The sequence below is a fragment of the Oreochromis aureus genome, linkage group 2 (genome assembly GCF_013358895.1).
Source record: "Oreochromis aureus strain Israel breed Guangdong linkage group 2, ZZ_aureus, whole genome shotgun sequence".
NCBI classification, from domain to species: domain Eukaryota; kingdom Metazoa; phylum Chordata; class Actinopteri; order Cichliformes; family Cichlidae; genus Oreochromis; species Oreochromis aureus.
The window spans coordinates 15,154,575-15,172,850 of NC_052943.1; the positions used below are offsets into that span (position 1 = coordinate 15,154,575).

General features: G+C 44.0%; 1 protein-coding gene across 2 annotated transcripts; it reads right to left on the minus strand.

The window, feature by feature from the left end:
- Positions 1-1,056: 1,056 nt before the first annotated feature.
- On the minus strand, positions 1,057-15,943 carry si:ch211-168f7.5 (mucin-17). 2 transcript variants are annotated; one of them, XM_039619060.1, is made up of 4 exons: positions 15,888-15,943; positions 6,091-6,301; positions 3,868-4,101; positions 1,057-3,732 (listed from the first exon to the last, which is right to left on the minus strand). In XM_039619060.1, the coding sequence occupies exons 1-4, from the start codon at positions 15,903-15,905 to the stop codon at positions 1,202-1,204; spliced, it is 2,994 nt and encodes a 997-aa protein (XP_039474994.1). In that variant the 5' UTR covers positions 15,906-15,943; the 3' UTR covers positions 1,057-1,201. The 2 variants fall into 2 exon arrangements, with proteins under 2 accessions (XP_039474994.1, XP_031595570.1); XM_031739710.2 differs by lacking the exon at positions 15,888-15,943 and adding an exon at positions 14,230-15,554.
- Between the last annotated feature and the right edge of the window lie 2,333 nt (positions 15,944-18,276).

Here is an 18,276-nt window from a genome sequence, read left to right on the forward strand (position 1 = left end):
ACACATATTTATCTTGGATAACTCATCAATACTTTAATTCAATGTTCATTTCAAAATCCTGAGCAAAATATCAAGTTAAAGAGTATTTGCTTAATTTTGGTCATAATCTGGCCAATGTGATTGTACTTCAGTGGCAATACTGCCCATGATCAAAGAGGAATATCACACTCTCACAATAGCTATAATCACTGAACAAGTCACAGAGCAGCATGCAGAAGGGGAGTGTGCACGTACACATTCATACGCATGATTATGCATTGAAGCTTCTTACAGCTGTTATTACTACAGTATTTTCAAATGGCTACTTTCCTGTCACAATAGGATCCCAGAAGTGTTCCTCTTCAGGATGGCATTCACATTGATACAAATTAGGATTTTTGAGGGTTGCAGTCCTTTAAAGATCCTAAAAAGAATCATTCACCCCTAAATAATGGGTCACTTGCGTTCCCTTCACTGATGCCTCCTTTCCACTGATGTGGTGCCTAATTTAGAAGGACTGCCACACATAGAGTATTCTTGGTGTCAATAGCTAGCAGTGCACAGCAGCATAAAGTTGTTGGAGTCAAAGTTGAAATCATTTAGTGGCTATCAGAGAAATTCACATAAGTTATGTCAGTCATGGTCTCTTTCCTGTGGAAGTTACTTCAAATGCATAAACCTGTAGACTGCTACTCAAAACGTACCAAAGCAGAACTAGCTGCAGACTGGTACCACATCAATGGACAAGCAGTATTACAATTCTCTGTGGGCCATGTTGCATCATACAGCTCTTTCTTGCTGCTGCGGTGTACACGATTTACAATACATGGTTTTCTAATACAAAAACTTCTGAGCTTTAAAGTGCTCCATATATGCTAAATATCGTGTTTGGGGAAGGTTCGCATTTATTTTATACTTTTTGAGAAGGTTATAAAAATGTATATGCCTAGTTTTACAAAAGAAACATTACTAGAATGAAAGAAGTGACCCAAGATTAAAAGTTCACAGACCTGATGTGCCTGAGAGGAACTTCAACACACTGGAGATGAGTGAAAGGACCAGTGGATATCTCATAGCCAGTATTAGAGAGCCAGTGTATCAGATCAGTCATAAAAATCCAAAACGATGGCACTTTATTTTAAACATCAAATATAATACTAATCGTCACTGGTATTTTTGAATGTACAACGCAAACGATAAAGTTCACTTTTTTGTACAGCAGTCACTTCTTGGATGATTTCTGTTTGAGACTAAGCGACCTCATTGAGCCAAACACTTTCCTTCCCAAATCCCTCAGTGATCGGGAGCGCTGGAGAGGCAGCCGTGGAGGAGGAGAAGGAGAAAATGAAGGGGAGGAGAGAGGAGAGAGTGAATGGCAGCTGCCTTCTAGGCTCTGAGAACGAGAGAGGTTAAAGAGGCTGGCGGTGGAAGACAGCCGTTTGTCCTCCTCCTTCGCTCTCAGTAGTCTGACCCCTTCGTCTTTTCTGATCCCCATGCCACCGTGCCCCACATCCAAGGAGGAGACCCAGTGTGGCCGCTTTGTGGGCTCTTCGCTGTGGTTCCGAGGTACCAGCAAGCCCTGGGATTCACTCCTGAACAGAGCCCGTCTGGAAAGCCTGAGGCTTGAGCTGCGTCTCTCCCCATCATCTTTACCTCTCTTCTTTGAGAAGACAGGAGAGTTGTCTACTTTAGGCCTTTTGTCACCGCTGCTAGAAGCTTTAACCCTTCTGTGCTCTCTTCTCCAGCTTCCCACGCTGTTCCTTCTCCATCCATAGCCATACTCTGCCCTGTCTATCTCCTCTCTTTCACTTTCAGACTCTTTGCTCCAGAGGCGTCCCTCAAAGCCCTTCCAGAGTTTGCTGGAGGACTTTTTGGATGTGTGAGCGGCTGCTCGCGACTTCTCCTCCTCCTCACCCCAAACGGAGCTGTAGTCCTCTCTCTTTGCATAACTGCTAACTGTTGCTGCCCTGATCAGCTTATGGGAGGCATGCTTTCCTCTGTAGAGCCCATCGCCCTCCGCCCTCTTCCGCCTGCTGTTACCCTCGCCTCCTCCACTGCTCTGCCGAAGTGATCCTCCTCTTGGTTGGATCCCGCCATGCTCGAAAGGAGAGGTCCTGGTATTGGTGCGGGGCAGGGAGCACTGGAATGGTGCATCTCGTCGGAAAACAGAGAGGGGAGTTGCACCCAGGGGGGATGGCTGGAGAGGGCGTGGAGGTGAGCGACCTCTTGGGGTAGGGCGGGAGGCGGGTGAGGAGGCTGTGGAGGAAGGAAGGTCAGGTGTCTGTTGGTAGTGGGAGTGTGAGGAGTAGTGGGAGGAGGGAATGTGCATGGATTGGTAGGGGTGTATGGGGCTGCTGGAGTGTGAGAGAGGAGGGGTGAGGCTGGACTGAGACTGTGGAGAATGGGTGACACTGAGGGACAGCTGTATTGGTCTCTGGGGATTCAAGTCTGTCAGTCTAGTATAGTCATGTGACTGATCTGTTTGGGCTGTCAGGTGAGTTTTAGTGTGGCCTCTCACCTCACCTGCAGTATCTGTTGGGAAGCAGTCAATATCTAGCTCCACGCCTTGTTCCATGAGTCCGACTACAACAGCTCGAGACAGGCCAGAGAGGCGGGAGATCTCCTCCACCATGGGTGAGTCTTCACTTAACTTTGGACTGGAGTTGGACTCCTGGATCAAGCTGCTGCGCTGAGATCCGGGAGCTGATCCTGCATTTGCGCCAAACACTGGCTGTCCAGCCTCAGGTGGAGCACCACTGCTCCAGTCTAATGAGCGACAGAAGGCTGATGAGCCAAACCCAGAGCTGGCTCCAGACGCCAGTGGGACCTCAAGGGAGCTGCGGTGGCTCAGGCTGCTTGGACAAGTTGAAATGCGAGGGCGAGATCTCATTGCTGGGGTGGGTGTAGAAGAAGAATGTGATGAGGCAGAAGCGGTGGAATTGGCAGCAAAGTCTCTCCTCAGAGCTCCGTTTCTGGGATTGTCCACCAGCCCATGGCCAGAATTTAAACCGGGAGTCAGGTTCAAGTTGAGGTTTAGATGCAGATTTATGTTTAAGTCTTCTCCGGTGGCTGAAGGAAGATTTCCCAGGTTGATTGAATTCCTGGTGCCCTTTTTTCCGGTGGTGCTAAGGCTGACTCTGGCTGAGTTCCCTAGCAGTGACTTAGAGGGTGTGATGTTGACGCCTGGCTGGGTGGAGGGTGTGCTGCGGCTCTCGAAGGCAGAAAGAGACTGGGTGGATCCGTGAGTTTTGCCAGGGGTGCAAAGGCCTCTGTGTGTGACTGCCCCAGGGGTGGCAGGTGAGGTGAGATCAGAGGTGGATTTTGCCCGACTGTGGTACTGGCGAGCCAGACGAGAGATGTACTGCTCCAACTGGGTGAAGGAGGGCGGAGTGGGAGGCTGCTGAGGCTGGAGAGGCAGAGCTGTGTCAGCGTTTGACTCTGTGGGTTCATCATGCTGGGGTCCCTCAGGGCTCACAGAGGCTGACTGTTCTGGATTCTGGGTGGTGAAGAGGGGGCTTTGGAGGGCAACAGCATGCAGTGGGCTTGGGTATGAGTAAACCTCTTTGGTCCGACGGGACATCAGGTCTGTGCAGTATCGGGAGTCAAGCTGGAGTTTTGAATTTTGGGAGGAGGAGGTGGAGGAGGAGGATGAAGGATTGAGGAGCGGAAGGATGAAAGAAATCAGGGAATCGCCAAGTCCTGAACAAAGTTCAGACAGAAAGATCAGACCAGTTGCTTCAAGGTCATTTGGGACTGTAAGAGACAGAGGGGGAAAAAAACAACTTTAGATTTCAGTGGACATTTTGAGGTATTTTCACTTACTGCTGAAACTTCATATCTACATGAACTGATTTATAAGATAGGGATCTATGGTTTGCACCAACTCACCAGAAACTGGCGTCTCTTCTGTTTGTTCAGCATCCTCCTGGCTGTCCTGGAGTACAGGTTGCTGCAGGTGCACTACACCTTCTGACCACAGGAGGTCAGTGTTGTCAGCACACACAGGAACCTGCTCCCACAGCTTCAGGGGCCTGGCAGGGGCCACTGGTCCTCCATGGGCTGCGTCGCTGGACACAGAGTAGCAAGAGTCTGACAGGGAGCTGCCGCTCACTGAATAGAAACCTTGAAAAAAAGACATGTGGACATTTGGGGATGAGCAAATGAAAAATGTTCTAGAAAAATGCTCAAAAGGTGATATGATATATGTCAGGAATCAAAGAGGGTGGCTGTGATGTAATAAACCACCCTTTACATCACATATTATTCTCTCCAGGCCCTACTGCCCTTTTTTTTAATTATTATTATTTTCACAAGGTGGGGCATTTCTTTGTGGATTTTGAATGTTCTCCTCTCCTTCTTCTAGGTTCAGCTTCCTGCCACCATGCAAAGATGCACATTCAGGTTAATTATCAATTCTAAACTGGCCTTAGGTGTGAATGTGAGCACGTATGTCTGTCTCTCTGAGTTAACCCCATAATGAACTGGTGACCTGTCCATGGTGTATCGCACCTCTCGGATAGACTCCATATAGAGAAAATAACTCGACTAAACCGATAACACACAAACTATAGTTATCTTCCCTTTATTAAACACACAGAGGTATCTGACAGTGACAGACAGGAAAAGTAAACAAACCTGTAGATTTATTAACTAAATCCACCTCTTAATGCAATAAACTCTATTAGATGTTTTCTTGGACTGTAACTGCTCAAGAAATCACTTTAATTCAACCTTCCTTCACTGAATGTGTGTCTCAAAGCTGTGATACTCCTCCATCCTGCTTTACATTTAGGATGAAGTTATAATCATGGTGTGTAGTAACATTTTTCCTCCAAGCAACCAGATTTTGCCCCATCTGTCCACAGAGCATGGCCTCACAAACGCCGTGGCAAACAATAGTGGCTTTTGTGGAGCGGTGGTTTCCCTCATGATTCCCACTACTTCCATGAACACTCATTAACCTGTAGTGATTTCTGCATACTGCCTCTCTTTTGCTCTTCTGTTACTCTTGGATTCTTTTCCACCTCGTTCAGGCTTGTACGTTGTGCTCTTACTGTGACCTTTACAGGACGCCCACTCTTTGAAAAGTAGCAGCAGCCTTGAATTGTGTCCATTTTTAGGTAGTCGTGTTATGGATTAATGAACACCCAGATCTTCAGAACACCTTTTGCAGCCTTTTAAAGCTCCCTGCGTCTCTAAAACACTTCTGCCAAAGCCCCATGGAGGTATGTGATTGCAATATGCTTCCCAGCGATCAATCTTTCTTAAGATGAGCAGACTTTGATATTTATGGCCTTCTTTAAAAAGAGAATCACCCCTACAGTCCACATTTCCAATCTCATCGCGTTAACTGGAACAGCTGATTCAAAGGCTCGGTTGATTTGTCAGCCTGCACTGTGAGCGGTACCTTATTAGCAGTCAAATACTATTTGTCTCTTACTGTGACTTAGATGAAGCTCAGGCCACAGTTTATGAGTCAGAGCAGAGACATCAGTGCTTCCACAAGATTCACAATCTCTTCTGCATTCGGATAAAAAGGTGAGTCAGTAAAAACAAGCTACCATCACCTGTAGAAACTCAAACTTTGTAAAAATTCCAGAAGAAAAGCGTCACAGTGCAGAAACCACTGTTAGACATGCAGTGTGAGCCATGAACACTTAGACTTCTCCTGAAATTACACTTTTACTGACTAAAGAATGGACAAATTACATTCATTTTGATTTAAAATATATATATATATATGTTATCAAGTCTTTAGGTTTGATAGATTTTCCAGAGTGTAAATAATAGTGGAGTGAAAAGTGGGTGAGAGTCTATACCTGGCCAAGAAAAGCTTTCAGAGGGAGCAGAGAACGGATAGGAGTTTGAGGAGAGGCTAAAAAATGTTGACAGCAAGAGACAAACTGAGTGAGTCAGTGCCGAGTCACGCAGAGTGCAAGCAAACAAAAGTAAAAAAAGGGACGTGGTTAATGTTTGATGGAAATTCTCTCAAGGTGAGCTGTAGTTCTATCAGGAGGTGAGAAACTGTTGGATCATTGGACAGCTCAGCGCTGTTGTCTCAGCCGTCTGACATTTAAACCACCCGAAAGAGGTGTTCAGGTGTGTAATTACCTGAACTAGGTCTGGAGTCGCTGTCCAGGGGGATCATACCATTAAGGTCCGGGGTTGGGGGAGAAAGCAAGTCAGAGGGAGCGTCCCAGGAAAGAGTGGACCAACGTGAGCTACTCCCTCTGCCCGATGAGAGGTGAGCCGCCCCGTCCCCCGAATTACCTCCGCATTCCTCTGGGCTGCTCTGACAGGCAGTGTCAGAGGGAGAAGGATCCTGAAAAAAAAGGAAAAAAGAAAAGAAAAACAGTAGGTGACTATGGACGATTCATTCACACAGATAAAATGGAAATAAGGGTTAAACCCACAATCAAAAAATCAAAATGACACATCATTGTCATCAAAATGTTTGTCAGTGGACAACTGGAAAAAAACATGACTCATATTAAACATATTGGCTGTTTTTTAAACACACTCCATCTCCATGAAGCTCTGTCGAACTAGGATGGACACAAACATGTGTCTGAACACTTCAGAAACAAAAAGTTGAGCACGTTTTGAGATTTTTTTTTACTAAACTGCTGTTTGCAGACTCATCAAAAAGGCCTAAAACTTAGCGAGCATAAAATAACATTACTTTATTATGCATTTGTTCTTCAGTTGCAGGTTAGATGCTGAAAATGCATAGCATACAGCAGGAGTGTGCAAATCTGACAAGAGTGATCGAATAACAACGTGATTTTACCAGAAGTCAGTTATATTGATTTACTGTCACTTAAGATATGAATGCAGCAAACATGAAGTATATGGATGGACTGTTATCTAAATAAACTGCTTTACTGTTATTGGCTTCCCAAAACACTACAAGCTACACTTCACACTCACATTTATACAGAAATGGATGCTTTAGGGGGCAAGTTAAAGATCAGTATTCTTTACACACATAGTCCAGCATCCAACTGGAGGACACAGGTATTGAACCACCAACCATCAATAAGAAACAGTGGAAGTAAAACTAGAGATTAAAGATCTGCTCTCATAGGTGTATATTTGGCTAATATTTACTCATGGAAACTTCATTAGGTACATCCATTCAACTACTTGTTAACACAAATATCTAATCAGCCAACTGCATGGCAGCAGCTCAGTGCATTTAAACATGCAGACGTGGTTAATACAACCTGCTGAAGCTCAAACTGAGCATCAGAATAATGGAAGAAAGGTGATTTAGGGAACATGGCACGGTTTTTAATTCCATACAGGCTGGTCTCAGTATTTCAGAAACTGCTGACCTACTGGGATTATCCAGCATATTCGTCTCCAGGGTTTAGAGAGAATAGTTTGAAAAGGAGAAAATTTGCAGCGAACAGTAGTTCCCTGGGAGAAAATGCTATGATGATGTAAAAGATCAGAGGAGAATGGTCAGACTGCTTCAAGCTGACAAGAAGGTAACAGTAACTCAAATATCCACTCCTTACAACCAAAGTATGCAGAAGAGCATCTCTGAAAACACAAAACACATCCAGTGTGTTCTGCAGCTGCAGCAGGAGACCACACTGGGCGCTACTCCTGTCAGCAAAGAACAGGAAACTGTGGCTCTAAGTTGGACCAATTCACCAAAATCGAAGAGTAATCGATTGGAAAAACGTTGTCTGGTCAAAACACTTCTGCTTCTGCTCTGTTTGGATGGTCAGGTCCAAATTTTGCACAATGAGCGAGAGCATGGATTCACCCTGCATTGTATCGTTCAGGCTGCTAGTGGTGGTGTGATGGTGTGGAGGATATCTTCTTGGCACTTTTTGGGCCCCTTAGTACCCAGTGTGCATCATTTTAACACCGCAGCCTACCTAACCATGTTCATGCCTTTATGAGACAGTGCACCATCACCCATAAATTCACTCAAACGTTCTCCACACTTACCAGATCTCAATCCAATAGAGCACCTTCAGGATGTTGTGGAAAGGGGTAGAGTAGAAAAGCGCTATATAAGAACCAGTTCATTTACCATAAAGCTTCATAAAGAATAATTTAATTAGATTAATACTCAAGTTTACCTACTTAATAGATGCGTGGGGGAGAATAAAAAGCATGCAGAGGTCAAAACTTACGCAACACTTTCTGTAAATAAAAAAAAAAGAAAGCCCTGAAGAAGGTTGGATAAAAACAGTGTTGTTACAAAAAAACTACAATATATTCCTTGGAAACCTAGTAAGGTAGAAGAAGAGCCACGGGCGACCAGGAGGTTGGGAAGCGTATCTGCAACTGGAAGGTCGCCGGTTCGATCCCTGGGCTCTCTGTCCTGGTCGTTGTGTCCTTGGGCAAGACACTTTACCCTACCCTATGGTGTTGGCCAGAGGGGCCGATGGCACGATATGGCAGCCTCGCCTCTGTCAGTCTGCCCCAGGGCAGCTGTGGCTACAACTGTAGCTTGCCTCCACCAGTGTGTGAATGAATAGTGGCTTTGGGTGCCTTGAAAAGCGCTATATGAAATCCAATCCATTATTATTATTATTCTAGATGGTATTAAGCATTCAAGTATACTTTCCACCAGTGACAATAAGGATACTGCTTTAAAAACACAGCTTAACCCTCTGCATGTTTTGGCCCAGACCCACGTGAAAGGGCTGTGCGTTCACAATATCATTTACCAGGCACATGGTCCAGCAACGTCACACCACACTTACTGGAACAGTCAGAAATGAGGCCTCGTGCACAACAAGAACAAGAATAACAATCAGCCCATCAAGTTAGCAAAGTGCCTCCATTTCCCAGATTAGTAAGAGGGCAGAGAGTAACCCCCCTTCACCCTCCTCCAAATCCCCAACCCATCCCTTTAGGACAGCAGCCAAAAGCCCCTGCATTAGTGTGATCAGGCCCAAACAACAGAAACACTGTGAGTGGTGCTGCTGATCAATCCTCTGGTTACTGAGGAAACAATACAGGTAGTGACTCACTGGGGTGACAGGAGAGGAGGGGGATTCAGAGGATAATGGGAGAAGACAGATGACGTAACAAAGAGCTGCCAGAGCGGCAGAAGGTAAAAAGGGGGATGGACTGTGGAGGAAAGAGAGAAGGAAGGAAACAGTGTGTGAGAGTTTCAGACTTTGACCAGTCTTCGGCTTATCTCTCCCTCTCAGGTCTGTGAGATCCTGTCCCCCTCCTCACTATTTTTTTTGTTTCCCTGTGAATCTACAGCGAGTCGTGGCTGAGTGGGTGACCAAAACTAAGTGCGAGGGACAAAAAAAGAGACAGAGAAATAGCGGAGTGAGTCACTGAGTGAGTGAAGGCGGTGAAGGGAGAGTGAGGTGAGGTGAGGGGGGGTGAGCGGTTGCCGGGCGAGAGAGAGGGGCATCTTGAAGGACCCCCACCTCCCCCACAGGCCCCTTAACAAATAACCCTCCTCCTTCTGCTATAATATCCTTCGAGCCAGCCACCCTCTACTCACCATAGCTACAGCTGCTCGCTCTCTAACTCGCGTTCGCTTCTCCTCCCACACAGACCCACAACAGCACAACAGGCCTGGCGAAATATTTAACTCAATCCTCAGCCTGAACACACACACACATACAAACACGCAGTCCAATGGTGACGCGACTTCCTCTCACATGTATGATCTGAAAAATTCTACATTTTTAACAGACCATTAACTTATTCTGCCCGTGCAAAGATGTGAAATGCGTTTTTAAAAGTCTCCTGAAAGGGTAAACATCTGCAACAAATCCGTGCCAGCAACACAAGGCCTTGTACACTACGGGATATATTGTTACACAGTGACTAGCACATGATCAAATCATTGGAGAGACGGGTGATGGTCTGCTCAGAGCTCTGTAATATGATAGTCCTGCATGTGAGGGAGGGGTGCACATAGAAAATGCATGGGTCGATGGGATAATAATGCTACAGCGACTGCACAAGCCATACACTTCTTCTTAATAGGTGCATTGTGTCATCAGCGAGAACGAATTGCAGCGGTTGGCTTGTCGAGACAGAATAATTTGGTCAAACAGTGTGGGACGGCGCGAGCGATCGGTGTGAAGAACTCGCACGGTGGTCTATCTATTGTTTCATACATTATTAATGTTGTATTGAAATGTAAAGACAGCCCACACTGTGAATCTTCATCTTCATCCAGCTACCAGGTGATCCCATCCTAAGGAGCACGTAAAAGTATCAATATTACACACTTTTCTTGTTTTACTTAGAGATACCCCGAGGCACAAAAACGGGGGAGATGAAAGCTGTCACTCCACAAGTGAGGCGGGCTAATGACTCACCATGTAAGATGATGCTTCCCAAACCTAATTTCGAGACAGCCTCCCTTCAATGAGCGCACACACGGCAATGTAAACACTTCTCATTAGGACCTTATCTGAATATTATCCCCATCAGTTATTGATTTATTGACTCGTGGTTTGAGCAGGTCGTCTACTAATAAGGAGGTCGGTGGTTCAATCCCTGGCTCCTCCAACCAAAGCATAACTGGGCAAGATACTGAACGCTGACTAACCCCTGATGTGTCCATCAGTGTGTGTGTGTGTAAACGTTAGGTTAAAAGTGCTTATCATTTAAAGAAACATGAATACCCATACTTATAGTTTAAAGGCAGACTAAATTATTAACTTGAAGTAAGTTAGAGGATAGAAACAAAGTATCGATCCTGTCGCGCTAGTATCGATATGATAACGGTACCATTGGTATCGATACTACTGATATTTGGATCAACCTGCTCATCTCTAGCTTGTAGTAAGAAAGCGCTGTGTGTGTTTAATGTGAGTAGAAAAGCGTTATATGAGTATCACCGGCTGTTTGCTCTTAATCACGAAGCTCAAAGATATTCAGCTTTCTGCAAGACACGACAGCTGATTTCCACATTTGACAAGCTTTAATCAGTCCTGAAAGATTTCCTTATTACAATAGCTGCTGATTAATTTCCTCTCTATTAATTAATCGTTGCAGTTCTGCTGTGCGTGTGAATTAATTAAAGCTCTGCAGCATATTCCCTCCTTCTCCCACTCCTGTTCTCGATGTGTTATGTTCAGCGAGGAGATTTTTATTTTTAAACTCCGAACGACAACGAGCCGGAATCCGCCATCGTGGCCTTGATGTTCATTTCGAAAGCAAGAAGTTAAGTTTTCTTCTTGTTTCCAGATTAGATGTCGTTTCAGTAACTCAAAGCTTGTTCTCTCTATACAACAGATTGCGCGGATCTGAATTATTCATAGTATTAATGCAAATTAAATGTGTTTTCTGTCCATACTACAGAACCACTGCTGTGGGTTTCTTTTTTTAAAGATTTGCTCAAAAGCCGGCATTCTTTAAAATACTCCCTCATTTTAAACTGCATTTTTCAGCACGGATGACACCACAGCCATAATAGTCAGCCATAACCCTGATGTGTGCAGTTATGACTTCTGTCCTCCTCTTTCTGCTGCTAGAGAGAAAAAATGTGAATCATATTTCAAGAGTTTATTAAAAAAGAAAGAAAGAAAGAAAAAAATCTAGTGTTGCGCTAGAGCACATTATGCTATGAGTCACCTTGGCTTACCAAAAAGGCTGAACAACCAATGATTTCCAAAGTAATGAGTAGTGTATACAGGGAAAATGAATATAATGGGTTTACGGATAAAACTGTATGTTGATTCTGGTAAACAAAGCAGTAGGTAACTGTCAACCTTCCCTTCCTCGTTCCCTCTCCATCTGGAGCTACATGTTGCAACAAGACAGAAATTTGTTTCCTTTTATGCAAATGTTGTTTTTGTGTGTGTTTGTGTGTACCATGTTTACATATCTTTGTTTGGACCAAAAATTGGAATGTTACTACACTTTTGGGGACCAAGAGTCCTTATGGGGACAAAATGCCTGTCCCCATGAGTTTGTAGGCATGTTTGAGGCTCAAAATGTGGTTTTAATGTCAGGGTTACAATTAGGTTATGGTTAGGTTTAGGCTAAGGTTTGGGATTAGGCACTCATTTTTTGATGGTTAGAGTTAGGGTAAGCAGCTGGGAAAGCGTTACGTCAATTAGATGTCCCCACAAGGATATGAAAAAACAACTGTGTGTGTGTGTGTTGGTGAAGGCCAGCCGGGGCAAAGGGCAGTGTGCCAGCCTGCTTGCTCTGCTACATCAGCAGCTCCCTTCAGAGGTGAGAATGAGCAATGCTGCTCGGCCTCTCCACAGGATTTCTCAGCACCACGGGAGGAACTACAGAGGAGATGTTGGTGGGTGGGTGGTGAGGAAGGCGGCACGTTATGAGAAGCGCTTCCATGCGGATGCCCTCTCTCAGATGGGACTGCAAAAAAGCTCTCTCACTTCGCTGATTATTTCAAGTGTTTCCGCTTCTCCTCTGCAGACTATTTTTGGGGATACAATTTCATTTCACTCTGTCAAAAAAAAAAAAAATACAATATTCTGCAGATGTGACCTCAGCTGTAGCCTGGCTTAAACAGAACATGTATTAATATGCTGCAGGCTGCTGACTAATACCGCTCACTGGTATCAGGAACACATATCCACAGTGTAATAACAGGTTGTGCAAAGCCACCATGATGAAGCATTTGTTACTTTCTCAGAAGGAGTGTTATTTCTGTAGTTGTCGACGGCATTGTTTCAAATCACAGCAGACGATGGAAACAATCCGGAGATAACATATTTGGTGAAAAGCAGCATGCACAGCTGGGCAGTTTGTTTGTAAAGCAGTGACGTTTAGTTCAGAGGAAAACAGGTCTGCACATAAACAGCATCTACAACAAAATCCCTTCTGTAAAGAATCTGTTTTTGTGAAACTAGGCGTCTGTGCAGTGGAGGTTACTGCGATGCTTCAGACTTGTGGGTTGTGGTGCTGCCTGGCTCTGAAACTATTTATCATTTTCATTAAAATGTGACTTAAATTTGGCATTTGCTCAAATTCCAGCCTGAACCCGTCACCTGTTTGTCAAGTCTGGAAACGTTCCAGGTATAATCCATATTGTACAAAGTAACACACCACTTCATGTGCAATGCAGGGAAGTTTCAGATTACTTTTGCTTATTTTTGATATTAAAGTTGCTGGAAAAAATGTTTGTTTTATTTTTTTTTTAAATGGCCATGAATAGCATAAAAAAGGTGTTTAAACTAGAAGCCAGTCATTGCAATCAGTCAATGTCCATCCATCAACTTAACGTTTTCTAGCATATAATGACTGAATTTAGATGTCCAAGGTGACATCTTCATGTTGCATGTCTCGTTTAACCAACAATCATAAACCAGAAAATATTTGTTTAATATCAAAAGACAAATTTATCAAGTTGAAACAGTTTTCATGTCTAATATTTTCAACATTATATTTCTGTTTATAGCAATAGTCATCCTCTTCCTGTGCTCTCTTGCCCATTGCCATTTTACATTTATTATGTTTCGTTAAAAACACACACACACACTGATGGATGCACCCACAGTCATCTTAATCATCTCATTTTTGGCCAATTTTACATCTTGATGACTCCTCAGCTTCAAATGTAGATCACCAATAATGGAGCAGACCAGCTACGGCCTCGGGGCCCATGCCTCAGGATGAGACCTGTTCTCATCCTGTCCTCCTGTATCAGCCTACATGTCAACCCACATTCTCCACACAAAAGACCTGCATATCCATTTCAGGGCAGGTTTGGGGAAATGGGGTTAAATGGGTGTTTAGAGACAGCCTAACCCTCTTCAGGTTGGTCACACTCCACTGGAACATACAGGCTTTAAAAAAAAATAGGCAGCGCACTTTTTAGACAAACAGTGGCGGGGTTGGTATTTAGAATGTGATCAGAGTAATTGTAAATGCAAACGGAGAGCCAAAGTGACCTTTGGAGAGCTTATGATCCTGAGCCAAAAAATGCAGCGCTGGCTTGTGTATTAATACCTGCACCTGATTTGAGCGCCACATGTTTCTTCCTAACCATGAGGCAGGGCACAGAGCCAGAGCTGGTCCCGGTTTCCTGACCTCGGTGACATTTGCTCCATGTCACACACACACACTGCATGCCTGGCTTGATCTCTGGCACCATCACATTCAATTGTGTATTCAGCTCTCGGCACAGCCGTGCGCCTCGAGGCAGCGATAAAATCTGTCTAGTGAGTCGCAGAGGGACTGGCTTTTTGGCAGATCACCATCAGCCCCGCATTCATATTTAATCATCTGTCTGTGGATCCAACCTGTGAGCTGACAGACGTACTGACTGACCTGTTGCCGGCGGGATGTCGCAGAGCCATGCTCGGCATCCATTGCGCCGCTTTCCGAGGTCTCTCTTCCCTCCTCCTCCTCCTCCTCCGCCGCCCGTGGATCCTCGGCGGCAACGGGCGCTCGATCCTCCAGAGCGGCGTCCACCATCTCCAGGTGTTTGCACCTGAGCACCTCCAGCTCCAGCACCCCGGCCAGCGTCGCTTTGAGGCGCTCTCCGATGCGGACGCGCTCGGTGCCCGACCAGAGCGAGTTCACGCATCCGCGGCGGGCGGCCATCCTCCTCAGGGCGCACCGCTGACCACCGCTCAGTTACCGCACACGGGGATAAGGGAAGGAACGGGCTAGGGTCCAGCACCAGGTAGAGCCACACAGGTCCGAATGAGGGATTTCAACATAGCAGCTGCTTGGTTTAACGCAACATCAACGATAGCGGCTCATTCTAACGTGCAGTGCAGCCTCACGGCTTCAGGCAGCCCCGCTGACTGACTGACACAGGGCTGGAATTAATGGATCCACCGGCAGACTGAAGACACCTCAACGAACCATGACTCATACTATCCCAGGTTTTCATTTCCGGTCGACATTATCCATTTTTTCCCTCCCCTGTCACTTTAAAGCTCGCAGGTCCGCCGGAGTTGTCCGCAGCGGTGGACTCCGTGCGCTGCGTCCCCAATGAGACAATGCAACAGACAGGCACCGATAGCGTTACATGTGGGAGCAGGCAGAGGGAGAGGGGAAGGAGGAGCCAGTGTGCAGGAGCTGCACACGGATTGGACGACCAAGTTTTTTCGAACGGACGCAAGAAAATTCCCAGAGTGTCCAACTTCAGCGCGCAGGATCGCAGAGGACAGATGCACTGTTTCCTCAAGTGTTCATCCAACTATAGCAGTAGAAAACACCCCAGCACTCACGCTCCGAGCAGCACACTGTGCACATAATCAGCAGGGTCGTTTTTCTGCTTCACTTTTTAGCCCATGTTTTGACCCTGTAAACTGATTTTTTTATGTAGAAAAGTTGAACTTTTAATGCGCTGCATATTTTTTTCCATCGGCTATACTTGAAACTTGAACGTATTTCATCTTAAAAGCTGCAGCTATGCAAGATTTTATCATCTCTGCAAGATGGGGAGCAGTGCTGAGATAGGAAGCCACGTGACCCAGTATGAAGAGTTTTATTTGCCTGCGTTGACGTTTCTGTTAGAAAAGTAGTATTTTAACTACATTACATTTAAAACTGCGAGTCTTTGTTCTACTTTAGAACCTCACTAGAAAAACACCTTTTGTGTAAAATGCTGTTTTGTCAGGTGACTTCAAACAATGTTAGATATTGAGAGAATGGGTGACTAATTTAATAAGAAAACTAAAGTGATTAGATATAGCAGCAGTAATCTGATTACTTGGAGGAGTGCTTTTCTTTGAGATATAATCTGTATAATCATAATGTGGCTATTTTCTACACTGATACATTGCATAGAGTTGAGTATTATAATCCGATGCCTGCATTAGTGAAATCTATACTCTCTATAATATTATTGAATTCACATATCAAAGGACGCTCTTTGTATTCCAAGCGTGGTCTTTAAGCAGTGACGTTGCATTTATCCCTCCTATCGCATGTGAATCTATAGCTAAACAGCGCACGTGAAAGATGCTGCTCACCCACACAGAAGCCTGCATTTGCTCTGTCTGATTACGCCTCCTGTCATTTGGAGTGTTGCTGACATTTACCTGCCTATTTCCACTAAACATTATGCTTTAGAATAATTGCAGGGTAAATAAATGAAAGCAGCTGTGTTTGCCATCCATCCAGTTTCTTTCTCCCGGGTTTCTTATCCGTCTAATTCAGGATTTGAAGTGGGTGGAAGGCGGGGATGGGAGTGGAGCATATCCTAGTTGTCACATGTGATACGCTTGTAGTCAAATAGCTTCAAGTTTTAAAAGCTGCTTATACTTTCTTATATGTATAGTAATAAATCATTACAGTTTACGACCTTCTGCTAACATAAGGAAGAGACTGAGCACAGGAATTGTGCTGAAGAAAGTTTCTACATGTGGTAGATGAGGGTTACCAATGGTTACCAGTCAAGGTGAAGCAGGCCCCCTCGCTGGCCCCTCAGCTCTCCAGGCACCACAGGGGGCAAGGTTTGACCTTATGGGAAAAAATTCACAACAAAGTTTGTATCCTCTTCTTTTCCTGGGGAAAAAAAGCACAGCTAACACAAAAGTGCTTTAGTTTCAGCATTGTTCCCACTGTCATGACTTCTACTAGTAAAAGTATGCACTCTGCAAAAAGGGTCTTTCCCAAATCTCTTCTGTTGTTTGTTTGCTCGCCTGTTTTTTGTATTGTAGGGTCTTTATTTTACAATATGAAGTTTCTTGAGGTGCCTGTTGTTGCAAATTTGTGTTAAACAAATACAACTGAACTGACTTGTTTGTTACTTTTGTGGTTTTTTTGCAACTAAACAGTTTGGATCTTTTAAAATCTTCATTTATTTTGTGATGACAAGTAGTATAATCCTAAATTACCTTGTGCTGAGTGACATTCAGTGACCTCTGAGCACTATTTGCTCTCAGAGTGAGCTACCCTGGCCAGTCTGCTGTGTTTACTGTATGTGACATGTGGGCAGCTTGGAGTTGGCAGGCATGGGAGGAGAGGATGCCAGAACGGAGCAACACAGGATCCACCCACAAGTTTCAATTGTCTTACTACAGAAGAAGGTTAAAGCCTCAGAAAAAATAATGTTGTGTCATGAATTAATTTTTTTTTAATCTGAAAGAAGTCGGAGATTAAATCAGAATTCACAGGAAACAGTCAGAATTATGACTTTATTCTCAACAATCAGATTTTCTTTCTTTAATTTCTGACTTTTTCTCTAAAATCTGACTTTCCTCTGAAGTCTGACTTCTCAGAATCCTGATTTAAACTCAAAATTTCAACTTTAATCTCAGAATTACGATTTTCTTTTCTCACTTTATTCTAAAAATATTGAGAATAGCCTAGTGATATAATAAATGAGAGTAAAGTCAGAAATCATCTCTCAAAATGAAAATTTTGACTTTTTCTCAGCGTTACATTTATTTATTTTTTAAAATTCTGACTCTGTTAGTTGGATTTATATTCTTTTATATGTACTTCATAAAAGTTTTAAAAAGCATAAAGTCGTCAGTTTGGGGGAACAAACTGACAAGAGATTTATCACTCCACTAAGAATGTCCTGATAGGCATAGGTGAGCGTCTCCTCTGCGGTGCAGGGGACCTTTGGGCTACCTTCCATCCAGCAGAGGGCAATCTTTATCCAGAGTAGAGCATCTGTCCACTGCTGCATGAGCTCCTTAAAGAGAAATGCATTGTTCATAACTCAGCTGACAGTTTATTCACAGTGGGTTTCACAAAATCTGAACACACATCTTTGTATAACGAAATATAGGTAAATTACAGTTTTTGTGGAACCAACATAAACAGCTGTCACTGTGATGACACTTGCTGAACTCTTGTTGCAAAATATTAGTTTTAGCTTCACAACAAACTGACAACTCCAGTAAATTCAGCAGGGAAGCAGCTTTCACACAGATTTTAGAGTTTCCAAAAGAAAATAGAAAGAGAAGTGTAAAGAGACTGAATAAATCAAAACAATACAGCCCCAGTTAATATAATGATAATAATAACACTAATAATAATATTAAAGTTTATGTGTAAAGCAGAATTGCAAAGTGCTTCTAAAAACAATTTACAAATCAGTGAAAATGGGCCACACAACAGTCAAAATGACAATACGAAGAAGATAAATAACTTAAAATGAACACAAAAAAAACTATCTAAACGTTAAAAGAATCAGCTGAGAATGCCAAAAAATATAAAAATCTAGACAAAAACAGATATCAACAGATATCATATACATGATATAAACAAGTCTTTGGCAGTGATTTAAAAGAAGACGTTGATGAGGCGATTCAGACTTCTGATGAAGCTGGACAGCCAAAGCGTAATCGCCCTTTGACTTTAGATGTGATGTGGAAACAGCTACAGATTTCTGCCTGAGGGTCTAAA